General features: G+C 42.2%; 1 protein-coding gene across 5 annotated transcripts in view; it reads left to right on the top strand.

Annotated features, from left to right (window-relative positions):
* Nucleotides 1-16,277, top strand: part of MKLN1 (muskelin 1) — a 102,629-nt gene that overhangs the window by 37,771 nt on the left and 48,581 nt on the right. For all 5 annotated transcript variants that reach the window (XM_054632357.2, XM_054632358.2, XM_054632359.2 and 2 more), the window contains 3 exons: nucleotides 2,938-3,015; nucleotides 4,168-4,233; nucleotides 12,216-12,328. In XM_054632357.2, coding sequence (XP_054488332.2) covers nucleotides 2,938-3,015; nucleotides 4,168-4,233; nucleotides 12,216-12,328 — 257 coding nt within the window. The remainder of the gene's footprint in view (nucleotides 1-2,937; nucleotides 3,016-4,167; nucleotides 4,234-12,215; nucleotides 12,329-16,277) is intronic.

Raw genomic sequence — 16,277 nt, forward strand, 5'->3', positions numbered from 1 at the left:
GAAAAAAAATTGTATGTTTCCTTCTTTCTCTCAAGTCTTGAGGAAATTGTCAAGGAATGTCTGGATTTTTATCTGGTAGAACCTTTCTCTCCTTCAGGTTTTCTTTAGAAGGTAGTTTGTGACTCAAAAAGCCTTGAGGCTGTTTAGGTATTTTGGCTGCTTTTCTTTGGTTGGAGAAAAATCTTAAAACCTCAAACCCCAGCTCCCAGAAATTATGGGCTAATGTCACTGTGAAGGTTTTTGAGCCATTGGCAGTGAAGTGAACAGATTTCAGCAACCTTACCTGGAGATGCGTGTTGTCTAAAAACCCCCAAACTTTATACAATTTGCTCCTGATTGGCTTCAGCAAGTTAAATATTTTTGTCCGCAATGTTTGTCGTAATCCTTTCTGGGTAACCTGCAATTGGCTGGCAAAATCAAGACTTGGCTTATCAGGGAGGCAGAATTTACCAAGCTTTAATCACGGTGAACTTCGTGTTGTTACATCCAAAATGCGTCATGGCTTACTGCAAAGGGCTTGAAAATAGTACAAAGTTGTTTTTTTGGCTGTAATTTTAGTAAACATGGACATTGAAGTGAGAGGTCTCCGGAGTGACAGAAAACACTTCATTTAAAAACTTCCACTCAGCGCTTTTTTTCTTTTTCTTTTTTTTTTTTTTTTTTTTGACAAGAGTCTTGAAATTTATTTTAAACTCCTGTTTCATTGGGAACAGCTGACAGACCTGAGCAGGCCTAGCTGTGAGCCTCAGTGCCTCACAGGAGCTTTGGAGACCTTTTGGTCAGCAGTGCTCTCCTGACAAGGAACATAAGGAGTGCGCTGGCGTAGGTCTGGCGTCGGGTACAGAATCCACCTAGAAATCCTCCTTTTTTTTCCCTGGTGGTGTCAGACAGGTGGTGATTCAGCTTCCAAAACAAGCTGCTGCTGGTTTGCAATGCAAGTAGAGTGAATGTGGAACTGCTTCCAGCAGAAGGAAACATTTCTGGGAAGCAAGCTGGAGTATTTCCAAACCAATGTCCCATGGAAGACGAGAAGCATTATTAAAAGAGGCCGAAGGCACAGTAGGGGAGAAGTGTCATATCTTGACAAGTGCAGCCTGTGGGTGTAGAGCATGGGAGAGAGGTTAAATCACCCTTTCAGATCCTGTGTGGTGTAATTCATCCTTTTGAGCTATTTATGTCCAATTATCTATTGGCTGCCATAGGGATAAATACGGTTTTGGTTTCTGTCTTGCAGACCCAAGGCTGTAACGATAACCAAAAAGCTGCATTTCTGTCTGGGTTTGTGGCTGAGTCACTGTGGGATTTCTTACAGCACATGCATTTGTTCTATTAGGCCTGGCTTTTCTGAATCACAATTTATGAGATCTCAAGCTTCAAGCCTCTAGTGTGTTGTCCCAGCTTCATAAATGCTGAAGAAGTGGGAGTTAAGAGCCCTGCTATTAAACCCAAAATAAACCACTTTTCCTTCTACATACGTTGAGCAAACTTCTTCTGGCTTTCCTCGATTACCTCATGTGGTGGGGAGAGCTGCTGGTTTTGCTGCTGAGGTGAAAGTAAAATCTGCCCTGTTTTCAGAGTATTTATTTGGAAAAACTTGCACAGCTGAGTTTATGGAAGTTTTATATTTTCAGACCAAACTCATCACTTTTCAGGAGCTCTTGAGTGCCCTTGTTTTCCTGTTAGATGGTCTCTAAATAGAGCTTTCATCTTCTCCCAGGAAATACTTGCTGGCTTGGATTTTAATTAAAACCTGGATTTCAGTCACGACAAAGTACAGGATGCCAGGAAACACTTGAAAATTTTCTCTGAGCCTTGTGTCGTGTTTAACAAAGATTTTTTACCTTTTTCTAAATAAATAGGGATGCATTCAGTAAGGATCATTCTTTTTTGCCTATATACCTGCAAAGGGCTTTTGTATAAATAAGCAGAGGCATCCATCATTATTAAATTCCTATTGTTTTTCTTCCAGTGCATTAATACATAAATAGAGCAGAAACATTTGCCAGGAAGAGTTTGTGTGTTGAGATGGTGAGTGATGGGAGGGATGTAGCCAGGCAAGCAGTGCTCAGGTGCTCTCATAGTTTGTTGTGCTACAGAAGGTAAGGTAGGTGTTTCAGAGGAGACATTTGAAGAACAAAAGCACCAAGTTCCCCACGTGCTAAGCCCTTCCCAGACTGGAGAGCAGTCCCAGGGAGTGTGGGTGTTACAAGTCTCCTTTATTGGTGTTTGTGTGAAGGACTGCTACCATCTGAACAGGATTAGGGATTTGCCTCTGGATGCTGAGGAGGTGGAGGGCGCAAGGGGAGTGTGGAAAATGCTGGAGCTGGTGCTGCTCACAGAAATGCTGCACTTGGCACATCTGGCCCAGGATCTAACGCCTCCTCTGTCGCTCTTCTTGCTTAACTCTCTGAAGAGAATGTAAACTCTTGTTTTGTTTTTCATCCAGCACTTGGTTGTCCCATATCACAGCATTTAAACAATCTGCTCTGCTTCCCTTCTCAGATGAAGCTCCAGAGATGCTGTCTGACCTAGTTTTAACTTAACATGCACCAAAATGGTTGAATTTTATATGCACTGGCAACTTTCCTTTTGCTTAAATAAGGGGGAGGGATTCTATTCTTAATTAAATACACCACACTGGAGATTTATAGACACTTGGCACGACCTGGCAGGCAAACTGGATAATTCCTGATTGATCTAGTAGCAAGTATTCTTTTTATTTTAGTGCTCGCACATTTAGTTCATTAACAAACTAACAAAAGTTTAACAAACTAACAAAAGTTTAACAAACTAACTGACACATAATGGAGAACTCACTGAAAATGGAGTCTTTGGAGTGGCATACTGGATTGAGTTAGGCTGAAGTTAGCGCCTTAATAGTGATTTTGCTGAAATGGAAGGATAAATGTTTTATCCAGCAAAATTTTTGTTTTGCAGATGGCTTGTTCAATCAGTATATCAGTCAGCAAGAGTACAAACCTCGCTGGGGGCAGATTATCCCCAAAAGCACCAAAGGTAAGGACATTTCTTAAGATAGAACTCATGTACTGCCAGTTCTGTCTTGTTCCTTTGAGAATATGGAGCAAGAGAATGATGCAAGAAAGTCTCCTCTAGGAGAGTTCTAGGGAATGGTTTCTTCTCTGAAAAAGTTGCATTTGTCTGCAAATTCAGTGAAATTCAGCCTGTCCTCTGGATGAGTAAGGATCACTGTAGGAATACTAGCTGTAACTTCAAGAACAGATCATCAGTTTGGTAACAAATCCCAGAATATTGGTTAAACATGAGAACAGCTATCTGTGTTACTGGATTTAGAACATGGAGTTGATGTAAGTTCAATTTAAACTGAGGAGCTGGCAAATAAATACATTATCTCAACAGGGAGTATTTTAAACGAGGTGCATCTTTTGAAGCCCCGATCTGTTACACAGTAAATCCAAACTGCAGAATCTTTTCCATTCCTGTCTGCCTTGAGAGGAGACTTGTAGCAGCATCCTTAACTGCAGAGTACAAAAATCACTGTCACAGAGCAAATGCAGGATCCAAGGTGACAATTGCCAAGTGTGCAGCGCTGTCCCCAAGCCCCTTGGGAGAGGTTATCTGTGTCACCTGTCCTGAATGCTTAAGATAGATAAGGTGGTTGGAAAGCTGCTTTAATTGGACAGTTGGAATTCCCTTACATGTGAGAATAGCTGGTGCAAAGCTGGCTGTGCTCTGTGGTCTGCATCACCTCCTGTTCCCATCCCAGGGGTTCATTTCCCTGCCATTTGAGTATCTGTTCTCACAGCTCAGCCCTCAGGCAGCTCTCAGGTGTGGAGAGATGGAAGGGGAGCCAAAGGGTGACTGTGTCATCCCTTCTGGAGAGCTGCAAGGACATCTCAGAGCTCTTTTGTGTGCACCAAGTGTGTCAGGAGCGTTGGAGCTCCTCTCCAAGGCACTGAGAGTTGCAGTATTCACTTCTGCTCTCTGTACTGTCAATCACCAGCTAGTTCAGTATAAAACTTTGTACAGTTTTATAATGCACAAAAGATATTACTTGGAAAAAAGTGATGTGCCAGTGTTTAAGGAAGGGTGAGTTACTCAGTTCCTCTGCTTCCATGTTGAGACTGTACTTTTCTTTGGTTTAAAAATCTTAAAATGGAAAATTCTCCCTTCCCTCTTTTTCTGAAGGTGATGGGGAAGACAGTCGGCCAGGGATGAGAGGTGGCCATCAGATGGTGATAGATGTGCAGACAGGTGAGTAGTTGTTACATTTCTTAACTAAATTATTTAATCAGGTTTTTTCCAGATTAATATGCAAATGTGTTTTTCTTCAGACACTGTGTTAGCTTCAGGTTTTGAGGAAAAAAGAATTGCACTTTCTAATAGTTGGATTAAAGGTTCTGCTTCCTCTCTGGATCTATATCCCAGCTGCCTTTATCCTTCTTCCCTAATAATTCTGTGTTATGTCTTAGCTATTGTCTTGTCTTAACTAAGACAAGAGCAATTGGTTTTAATTTTTTGTTCCTCCTACCATCTTAGAGCAGGAATTCAAATAAGAGAAGAGAAATTAGGGAAAATAATTTCCCTTATCTTATACAGACTGTGCTCAAGCAATAGATCTGATGTGTTGAAACATTCCTTGTATTTTGGTTGGAGTGGCTTCTAATTCCCACAGCGTGCAAGAAACTCCTGTTAAATATAATTCTAGAAACTCCTGTTAAATATAATTCTTTAGACATCTTTTGCAAAAACGTTTCCTGTAGCAGTTTAAGGAATGGCTCAGCCTCTGTTTCAGAGAACATACAGAGAAAAGAAAGTGGGGTGGTGTATCAGGAGCAGTTCCAGTGATTGTTGTTCTGCATAATTTTTTATATCTTTGTCTGTTACTTAATCAGATTTCTGTGCTACGTCAGTCCTTACTAAAATAAGGAAAGCATCTGCCCGAGTCTTTGCTGTGTGAGTGAAAAGATTGTTCTTGGGAAGGGAGAAACAAGACCAGGGCGTGGGTATTGGACAGGAATATAGGGTGGCATTGAAGGAGCTGGCAAAAAAGTGCCCATGGCCATATCTGTCGTGGTCACAGGACAGGGACAGAGCATGTGACAGGACAGGACCTTCCAGAGTAATTTGCCAAGTCATGGTGAACAAGCAAAAATGCAGCAGTAGCTGCAGCCTCTGGCTTTTGCTCAGAGTAGTTACTGCACTGGAGGAAGCACTCAAGTTATTTGGTGTAGGGGAGTAAACTTCTTTCATTTGCTGGGAGAGGTTTGAGATTGATTAGAACAAAACACTGCTGGAGGATTTGCTGGTGTTTGTCTATGCAGAGGCTGGGGACGCTCCCTAGTGGCCTCGGGAATTAGCAGTGATAGCAGTGAGTGTTTCACAAGAGCGTGGAAGAAACATGATCCTTGTCAACTTGGAAATGATAGTCCTGCACACCTCCTGAAAATAAAATATCCATGGTAGTGTGAGCCTTCCTTTCCACTGCTCTTCTCTAAAGTCCCAGTAAGCTTGTCAGCTCTGCCTTTGACTTCAGTTTCACTCAGCTTTAACAAGGCAGTGAAACTCATCCAGATATTTTTTAATATTTCTCGATACATTTTATATGTATTATAGATACATTTGATACATGTGTGCATTTAATCTATAATAATATTTATATTATTTATGGAAATATATGTATAATACATTATATTATTAATGTATGTATATATATTATACATTATAATATAAATTATCAAATATATATATTTTTAAAATTTTATTTATTTGTTTTACTTGCACAAAAGTGGCTGGACACTACCCACAGAGGTGGAGTCCTGGATCTCCCCCCCTTATGGTGGTCCTTTCCTGCTGTAGCTCTACTTTCAGGTGGTGGGATACCTTCCCAAAAGTTCTCTGTGGGCTGTTTGGGAAGTTGCTCTCAGTTTTGCATCCAGGTCCACTGAGGCTTGTAAAAGCTGAAATGTTTTTGAGATGATCAGTTTTGCCATTTAATTTAGCTCGTGACAGGCCAGGGGAAGTTCTTGGGGCTGTTTCCCATTGCTGATTGCTGGAGTTTTCCTTTTGAATATAGGTGGAGTTTAATGAGCTGGTGGGAATGTAGCCAGTTATGTCAGGATGTGTTTTACAGACTGGAGCTGGAAAGCTCCCTGGCTAACCTTGGACAGATCCAGTGCTAATGGAAAAAGGAGCAGTGGTGTACTCTTCCCTTCAAAGACATCCTCCCTCCTTACTCACACACTTGCTGAGTGGGTTTTTTTCAGAAGACTTTGGCAACTGAAGAAAAATCATCTCACTTTGCACTCCTTTTAGTGGAGTTAGGTCCTTCTCAAAAATCAGTATTTTCTTCAACTTGAATCTTTTGGAAGTGAAGTGAAACAGCAAAAATCATACTTACAAGGAGATTCTGAAGTTTCAGATCATGTAGAATTAAGTATTGGAATCAAATTTTCATCTCTGATGTCCAGACCTGCCATAGCTATAGATGAACTATAAATGGTTCAGTATTTTGATTAACCTCAAAGAGATTTTAACCACTCATTACTGACTAGAAGAATAATTCTAATTTAATAGTACTGAGCCTGCTGGATGCAGGTGCTGGTGTCAAGGTAGAGGATATGGGCTGGTGAGTAGCTGAACTGGATCTTAAGTTGCTGCCAGTGCATGGAGTCACTGAGACTTTGTTTGTCAGTTTTGGGTGGAACGTGGATTAGCTTGGTCTAAACTGCCTTTTAGCATGATTTATCTTTCACTTAGAGTAGGCTGAAAGTAACTGAAAGAGAATTTAACATCTCTGCTGGCAGCCAGAAACTTGTGCTGGAGCTCATTTCCATCTGGTACTCCTGTTCTTAATACCTGCCACAGCTGACTGAGTAAGTGCAGTGTTCCTGATGCTTTGGAAATCCCTTAAAGCAGTTTGAAATGGAACTGTAGGCATTGTGGCATGCAGAACTGAGAATGCAGCTTGATGTCTTCCTATATTAAAAAAAGAGAAATTAAAAATGGGAAGTTAGTGATTCCCATAATATCCTCCATCATTTTAATCACATTAACACTGAGACTGGAATGACTTTGTATGGGAGAATTAGGAAGTTGGATTTGGTATACATGTGCAGAAACAAACGAAGAAAAATTCACAGTTACAGCTGAAACCACTGGTAGGTACTTTAAAGCTTTAGGCTGCAAATGAAAACAGAAAGCTCCTGTAGTTCCTGCTTTTCCCTGCAAGGTGCATTTCTCATGCAGCTCTCCATGTGGGAGGCTGGAGAGTTCTCTCTGCTTTTCTACTAGGAACGGGAAGTATTTGAGTAGTTGCAACCCAGGTACATAGATTAAAACAACATTATCCCCCAAACAACCCCAAAAGTACACAAGAACACAGTGTTGTGTGCTGCATGTCAGGCATGAGAAGCTATTTGTGTAGGCCCTGGGGAAATACTGGGGCAGTAACACTCAGGCTTGTGCAGAACTGTGTTCCCAGGGAATTGAACCCTAATGCAGTTTTGGATGAGGGTGTCAGCATCTGGCACTGGTTCCTTATTAACAGCTCTTTGTGTCTGCCCTCCCTGGCCTCCTTATGGGTCAGATATGCCACATGTTTCACAATTCCTGTGCTTATTCTGGAAGAGGGAATGGGTAAGTGAATTGCCAAAAGCAAGTTTTAAGGAGTAATGTTGGTACTTAGGAACAGTATGTGTGTTGTGTTTTGGAGATGTGGTTTATAATTCCATAGGCAAGGTGGAATCGATCTCTTTTGCTCTTACAGAGCAGACACAGTGAATGACAGTGCAGTCCATAAAGCCATGTAATTGTTTTGGCAACAATAGAAATAGGGACCATGTAGAAATCATTCTATTAAAAAAAAAGATATTTGGTGTTATATCAGGCTTTCTTAAATGTTGAAGTTTTCCCATGAGCCTGCTTTAGAAATAACAGCAAAGCAGCCAGGATGATTTTTCTTCTGTCTCCATTTCTCTTCTCTTTGGCAAATGAAACAATTTTTTGAGGGAAAACATTAGTGAAATGATCTTTATTGATGTGGTACCTCTGTTCTATCGCTGAAGTGCAACTGCTGTGTAATTTTGGTTGTACATCATTTTTGCTTTTCCTTTCGTCCGAAGGAATTCTGTTTGCTTCCTTCCATTAGATAAACGAGGACAAATCTGTAGGTTGGGAACAGAGGGAGATTCAGAGCACTGGGCCCAGCGTGCCCATTGTGTATGTGGGCAGCACAGCAGAAATGACAAGGCTCCTTCAAAAGCAGCATGGAAAGATGAAAAAGATGAAGAGAGAGCAGCAGACATGAAGGATGCTGTTTTGCCTGAGGAAAACACTGCTATCCATAAGATATTTAAAGACAAGACTTGTGTACAGGATGAAGGGATCTCAGAAACAAAACACAGATGGCTTCTAAGCTCTGAAACACAAACAGCTGCTGAATCCTGGAGGTTACTCAACTTCATGGGGCTTTCACATTTGAGACTGTATGCCTATCCTTAAAAAAACCCCTTGTATTCAGCCAACTTGTATCCAGCTGAACTGTGGCTCAGAACCCAAGGAGTGTGATACTGCAAGAAGATTTAAGGCTGGTTTTATATTTGTGCTCTTAAATGCTCCTCACAAAGTGGGCAGCACTGCTGGCACATAACTAAAGGTGTGGGTGCTGCTTGGAGAAGTGACATCCTTTTGTAGAAGGCTTTTGAGAGATCTTACACCTTGGTTGGTTTGTTATTTCTGAGAGGAATCTTTCATAGCTGTAGAGACAGTGATGCTCCAGTGTAGTCCAGCAAGTCTGTGCTGGCAGCTGCCTGTGAGGGCAGTGGCTGATGAAAAGGGGAGCAGGGCCATGAGTCCAGGGGGGCTGCAGGAGAGCATTGTGAGCTTCTGATCCTGCCCCTGGGATGTGACAGCTGTGCAGGAGGACAGGCTGGGGACTGACTGCATGGAAGGATTTGCAAGGTTCTGGAAGCTGAGTGTGCATCATCAACGTGTCCTTGTGGCCTCTCCTGCTGGGCTGTACCAGCACAAGCACGGCCAGCAGGGAAAGGGGAGGGTGATGTTCCTCTTCTGGTTCCTTGGGGACACATCTGGAGTGCTGTGCCTGATTTGGGCTCTCTGGGACAGTAAGGATTGTGTCAAACTGAACTGACCAAGGTGATCAGGGCTGGAGCGTGTGATGTGTGAGGAGATGCTCAGGGAGCCACTTTTGTTCATCTGGTAGGAAAAAGGTTCATGGGAGGATCCTAGAGCTGTCTTCAGCTACTGGTGAGAGCATGGAGAGAGCCAGGCCCATTCTGGGGGGAGCAGAGGGATAGGATAAAGGACAGGAAGGGAAAATCCTGTTGGGGAGTGAATATTAGGGGGAAAACATTGTAATGAAGTAAATTAGTCATTGCAGTCTGAAATGTCCATCCTTGGACATTGTATAACTGAATAATTGCCTGGACAATGTGGTCTCTGCTGAAGTTAGCCCTCCTGTGAGGGATTTGGGGGGTGACTGATGGACCTTGCACAAGTGCTGTAGATCCACAATTCTTTTACATTCCTTAGATAACTGTTCTAGCAGAGACATGGAAATACTACTTGACCAAAGAATATAGTTAAATATGTCAGCAGGACTGGAATGTACTCACTGAGGAAGACCTCCTGTACCAAAATCCCACCAAGTATTTCAGCACATGGAGAAAATGCAGATAACAGGAGTTAGAGAACTGTCCCTGAGAATGTTTCTGAACCTGGACTGAAACCACCCCAGGAATTTTGATATTTCATGGGTTGGAGAAGGCTGCTGTGCTGCTTTTCTGAGAAACAGAAATTAAGGAGAGATTGACAGGAAATATATGTATTGTTGGGAATGTACGTCCTCTAATTTGAGGACTTCTGTGGCACCTTTTAATCATCTAGAGAGTAAGGGAAGAAAAGAACTCAGACATTACAGAAAAATTTTTGACTGAGCAAGCAGTTTAGAAATACTCACAGAACATATTTAATTAAAAGTGTTGAATTTGTATTCAGAAAAAAATGTAGAGGAAATAAGCTGAGGATGCTGGAGGAAAAATTTGACTTCCTAAACGTAGCTGGTGAAAGCTTTGGGTAAATATAATTGCTTTCATGTTTTTTTCTTGTTGCCTTGCAGCTAGGTTTGAAAATTCTCCTGCTCTGCTCCTAAAGCTGAATAGAGACTTGCTTTAATAAAGCAGCATCAATTTGCTGTGTTCCATATTGCTTGGATGCAGAGGGAGGATCCTTTCCTCCTTGAGTTCCCCAGTGCTACCAGAGTTATATTGGAGTGAGACTGCTTGGCTGCCCCACTGCTGCTGCCTGGGGTTTGTGGCCTCTGTCCTCTCCTTTGAATATTGGCCTTTCATATCTGTCCTGGTTGGGTCTCTGCATGCAGAGTGAAAAAATCTGAATTAACAGCTGGAATACAAACAGAGATACTGGTTGGGAAATAGAGTGAAGCTTGACTTCAAAAAAAAAGTTTAAAGTCCCCAAAAAACACAAACCCAACCAAACCAAAACAATCAAATCCAACCTCAACTAAACAAGAACAATCCCACAAACCACCAAACAACTATTTTTTTGCTTTATACCATGGGAAAACAATTACAAATTTTCAGAGAACTATAAAAAATTATTTACTTGACATTACCAGCAACAGATGCATTTATGCATTAAGAAATATTCCTTTTAAAACATGGAACCTTCCTCTAAAATATGTATATACTTCTGCAATAAGCCAATAAGCAAAAAATTATTTTCCTTGGGTCTAGATAGTGATGGATCCTTTCTTTCATATGAGCTACAGTTTTACTTCATGATGAAAAATGGTTCTGGCACAGAGTGCATGTCCAGTTGTGTTCAGGGTGTTGCACTGGGGATGCTCAGCACCAGCTGGGTGCTCGTGCTCCTCTCTCAGTGCTCACATTTAATTCTGTCAGCCCAAGTTAGGTAACTTCCAAAATCTGAGTTTTCATCAGAGTCATTCAGGTTTGCTATTAAATTTCATGTGAGCCAACAAAGCCTTTCCAGGCAGGCCTGACATTTTGGCAAGGCCCCAGTAGGATTTTTAGCTGGTGCCAAATCTTTTATTTTTCTCGGCTATCAATGAAGCTGTTGTGGTAATGTGGGTTTTGTGAGCTGTGAGAATTTATGCGCACAAAGGGACCTGCTCTTTGCAGGGAACACTGGGAGCCCTGAGTCCAGGAGGAAGGGTAATTAAAGTTAATGAACCAGGGTAACCTTTCCATGGTGATGACCACTATCCTGATGGTAGGTAAGGGTCAGGGACTAGTCCCATTTTATAATCATGCTCTAACTCCGTGCTTTAATTGGTGTTGGATTAAAAATTGGCCATTACCTCCATAATAGAAGTGGTTTGTGGATTTTAAAGGAGTTTTTCAAAGCTCTGCAAGTCTTGAGGAGCTTGTTCTTCTTGGGCTTGGCTTTGTGTTCTGTTTTAATGCAGTCTAAAAATGAAGTATTTTTAGAATTTGAGACCAGATAGTGCTGTTTCTATAATGGGAGCAGCTTGGTTATCTCTCCATGGCAGAACAGAAACTCCTTTCTTAAATGCTTCCCTTTTTCAAAGGCTTCATCTGGATTTATCAGTGAGTCTGGGAAGCCTTAGAACTTGCTGTACACAGAGCAGTTGTGGGTTTGAGGTGACAGCCCTGAAACACTGACTTAAATTTGTGACTCTTGTACTCACTGGCTTTTGTGGCATCAGGTAAGTTACTTTATGCAAGACATTTCCCTTGAAGAGGATTTTGTACTTGATTTTTCTATCTAAGGGACGGACTAAACAGAAAAACTTGGCTGCTCCTATCTCCAAAATCTTGTTGATGTATAAATCCTGCACCAAACAGGGCACAGGATGAGATGTCATTGATAGACTACATGCACAGGATCCAAAATGTTAAATATTGTTCATTTGTCTGTCTGGAATTTTAATCAGAAGGCTGTGGGTTTGATTGCCTCTTATGTAAATGTGGAAATAGAAAATGACTCTGAGAATTGGCTGTCTATCAATCCTAAAATCTTCCATTACTAAACCAAACCATATTTTTGTGTTGATGACTAGTTCCATTCAAAGAGCAGTGGTGTTTTAAGTAAAAAAAAGAGTTTAAATTTATCTTCTGATAGTTTGTCTCTGTCACAAATGTTTTGTAGGCATTAGCCTGTTTAAACACATTCTCTTTTTAAAATAAAATTAACTTTTTTTTTTTTAATAGAAACTGTTTATTTGTTTGGTGGATGGGATGGAACTCAGGATCTGGCTGACTTCTGGGCATACAGTGTGAAGGAAAACCAGTGGACCTGTATATCCAGGGATACTGAGAAAGAGGTAAGTTCTGCAAACATCCATATTTTAAAAAATACATCAATGGTTGCCCTCAAAAATGCCCCTCCTAAAGTACTTGTGTTGAAGTGCAGTATAAGAGTGAGAGCCACAGAGTTCAGACCTTCAAGTTCTGAAGACTTTTGAAATGCTTACATGGGGAAAAGATGAGCTGGAGGTGGCTTTGAAGTGCTAAGATTCCTGGAGGGGAAAGGTTTATTTCTCAAAAGCAGAAATGATCGGCCAAAAAATCAGCTCAGCAAGTAGAGCACGAGTTAAATAATTTTGTGTGACTGAACAACCAGACTTATCACAGAATGTTTTGGGTTGGAAGGAACCTTAGAGATCATCCAGTTCCAGCCCTGCTGCCATGGGCAGGGACACCTCCCACTGGAAGGTTCCAAGAACTTGCTAATGAACATTTCAGACCTGATCCTGGTGTTTGAGCTTCAGAAACCAATTGTTTATTTTTTTAGCTTCTGTCAAAAATGAATAGAAATGGACAACTACCAGATGGAAATCTAGAGGACAGGGGTTACTGCCAAAGGCTACACAACCCCGAGAGCTTTCGTGGAATTCATTTGAACCATTTTCCTTGGCCTGTTTTGCTCAGTATTTGACGTATGAAACCTGAAATGAATGTAGCTTGGGTTGTAGGACCAGACAAAAAATGTCCAAGACCTTTGGCTTCTGTAATTCATTTCACTGTACATCTTCAAGTTTTGTGTGGTTATTGTGTTTTGTGTTCATTACTTGTTTGTCAGAGAAAATTCCTGCTGCCTCTTCTTGGAGGTATGAAAAGTTTGATATCCCACCATTTTTAATAAATTCAGGAGTTGATTTCCTCAGCTATTTGCAAGCAGTATAAAAACATCTTGTGTCTCATTTATATTTCTCAGTTTCTTGTCATGGCTAATTTTGTGAGCTTCCTTACCAGATTAAATAACAGTTTAATATTCTCATTTTTTTTCCTAGCAAAGGTTTTTTAGAGATTGTGATCAAGTAGGACAAATAGCCTGAGCTGGGGAAAAAAAACCTCATAGGCATTTCCTGTAGCCCTTGAATCTCTGTGTCATGTACTTACTGATTGGAACATCCTTTACAAAATGGGCAATAACAAAACTGAATGTGATACTCTGGTTTCTGTCATAACAGAGCTGTGGAGACGTAAAATTGTTATATTTATGTACTGTTTAGTCAAAAAGGGGCTGCTGTGCTTTCTTCCTGCACAAACCAGTGTGGGTCAGTCTGGTGTTTAAGGGATGCATTTCCTTCTTGCTGGGGTCATGTCACATCCAGTTGAGTTTCTCTAAAGCTTAGGAGGCCTGGCTGGGATGGGAGAAAGGAGGAATGCACAAAAGGAGAGCTGTGGAGGAGACACAGTAGAAGAGTTGTGATTTTGTTTGATTAAATGATTATAAAGGGATTTTGGAGGGAAAAATGTTAGCAGAGTGTTATGGAAGTTCAGGAAATTCAGATGGAAGTTGGGAAGGGTCTAGCAAGGAGAGGAAGAAAGAGGAATTTTTAAAAAGTGGAGACTTGCTGAACGTGTGAGGAGTTTTCAAGAAGAGATGTATTTAATTGTGAGAAGTGTGGAGAAACATAGCTTTGGAAAGGGAATTCTGGAAGGACTCTCTGTGACAAACTTATTAGGTGGGGCCCCTGTGAGCCTTGTAGAGTTCAGCAAGGCCAAGTGCAAGGTCCTGCACATGGACTGGGGCAATTCCAAGAGCAGATGGAGGCCAAGCAGAGAATGGATCCAAGAGCAGCCCCAGGGAGGAGGAGAACTTGGGGTGTTGGTGGATGAGAAGCTCAACAGTTTTCCATGATGTGGACTTGAGCACTTCTGCTCTGAAGTCAGGCTGGCAGAGCTGGGGGTGCTCACCTGGAGGAGAGAAGGCTCCAGAGAGAGCTCAGAGCCCCTTCCAGTGCCTAAAAGGGCTTCAGGAGAGCTGGAGAGGGACTTGGGACAAAGGCATGGTGTTCCAGGACAAGGGGGAATGGCTTCCCAGTGCCAGAGGGCAGGGTTAGATGGGATATTGGGAAGGAATTCCTGGCTGGGAGGGTGGGGAGGCCCTGGCACAGATTACCCAGAGCAGCTGTGGCTGCCCCTGGATCCCTGGAAGTGCCCAAGGCCAGGCTGGACAGGGCTTGGAGCACCCTGGGACAGTGGAAAGTGTCCCTGACCACAGCAAGGGGTGGCACTGGATGGGCTTAAAAGTCCCTTCCTACCCAAAGCATTCCATGATTCTGTGATGCATTCAGCAGTGTTCAGGAGGCATCCTGAAGTATAATTCAGGTTTTTGGTGACTTTCTGAGGTACAGTGAGCTGCCAGCTGCTGTACTTACATCACTAGAAACCAGCAATGGGTTGTGGTTTTGTTTTTTTTTCCCAAACAGATCTGGAAGAAACCTGATTTAGAAATGAAAAGGTCAATCTGAAATGTTGAGAAGTATATTCAAAAACAAAGAATCCAGATGTTTCTCTAATAGGGACATCAACTGCTCACAAACAATTTGCAAAAAGGAAATGTCTGTTGACATGGAATTCTAAAAAATATTCAGAGTAGATTCCAGTGGAGCTTAATCTTGTTTTGTTGTATTGTGCTAGTTCTTCTTCTGGCTTTTTTATTCTAATTAATCAATGACAGTGGTTAAATTAGCCACTTAATAATGAAACTTGGATAAGAGTGAAATATGGTGAAAGTTGCATCCTGTCCAGTGTTATTGTAGGGATAATGCAGAGTAATGCTTTGGGATAAGGGTACTGGGAGCTTCTGCTGCAGTGCATTAGGAGAACATTGTGTGACCTTTTTAAAAATATTTTTGCTTCTGTTTTTCAGCATTTTCCAGTGAGGTGTCTCTTTGTCACCTGAAGTTGCATTTGTCTTTTTTAACAATTAGACACCAAAGCTCATTTTACATAGCTCTTTTTCATAGAATCATTGAATGGTTCAGTTGGAAAAGCCCTCTAAGTTCAGCTCCAACTGTTTCTCCCAGCACTGCCAAGGCCACCACTAAACCATGTCCCCAAGTCTCACATCCACATGGCTTTGGAGTTCCTCCAGGGATGGGGACTCCATCACTGCCTTGGGCGGCTGTTCCAGGGATGGAAAACCCTTTCAGTGAAGAAATTTTTCCAAATATTCAAGCTCAACCTCCCCTGGTGTAACTTGAGGCCGTTCCCTCTGCTCCTGTCCCTGTTCCCTGGAGCACAGCCCGACCCCCCTGTGCTGTCCCCTCCTGGCAGGGACTTGTGCAGAGCCACAAGGGCCCCCTGAGCCTCCTTTGCTCCAGGCTCAGCCCCTTCCCAGCTCCCTGAGCCCCTCCTGCTGCTCCAGACCCTTCCCCAGCTCTGCTCTCTTGTCTGGATATGCTCCAGCTCCTTATGTCTGTCTTGTATGTCTGGACAAAATGCTCAGGGCTCTGCTGGAGTAGCTGATCACCTACAGCATGAAAACAGGGTCTGCAGGACCTGCTGGTGAGCACAGCACCACTGCTGATGGACAGACAGACAGACCCCACCACCCCTTCAGAGTATGGATCCAGCAGGATTCCTGCTGTGCTTGTCAAATCCTGTTCCTCAAGCCAGAATCCTTCCAGGGAGATGCTCCCTGGAGCAGCTCAGGACCTCTCAGCTTCCCCCAGCTCGTGTCTGTGCAGTGTGTGACAGCCCTGTGAATCAGCTGGCACAAGGCACAGCCAGAATGGGCTTCATTTAAGAGCCTTTAAGAGTTTCTACCCTGAATCAGTTGGAATGTTCTGACAAATGCTGTTGTCTTCAGGGTTTTTTTAGCGGCTGTAGATCAACAGACCTCTTCAGGATTAGGGAATAAATAGTTTTTTTAAAAACAAACCTTGTCATTCCTTGGACATTTTCACTCTAGGCCAGTGTCAGTTAACAGGGAAATTTCATGTGTGTGTTTTGATGTCTATTTCTAGTTTCCAAGTAGCA

The sequence above is a fragment of the Agelaius phoeniceus genome, chromosome 5 (genome assembly GCF_051311805.1).
Source record: "Agelaius phoeniceus isolate bAgePho1 chromosome 5, bAgePho1.hap1, whole genome shotgun sequence".
In the NCBI taxonomy this organism is placed as follows: Eukaryota; Metazoa; Chordata; class Aves; order Passeriformes; family Icteridae; genus Agelaius; species Agelaius phoeniceus.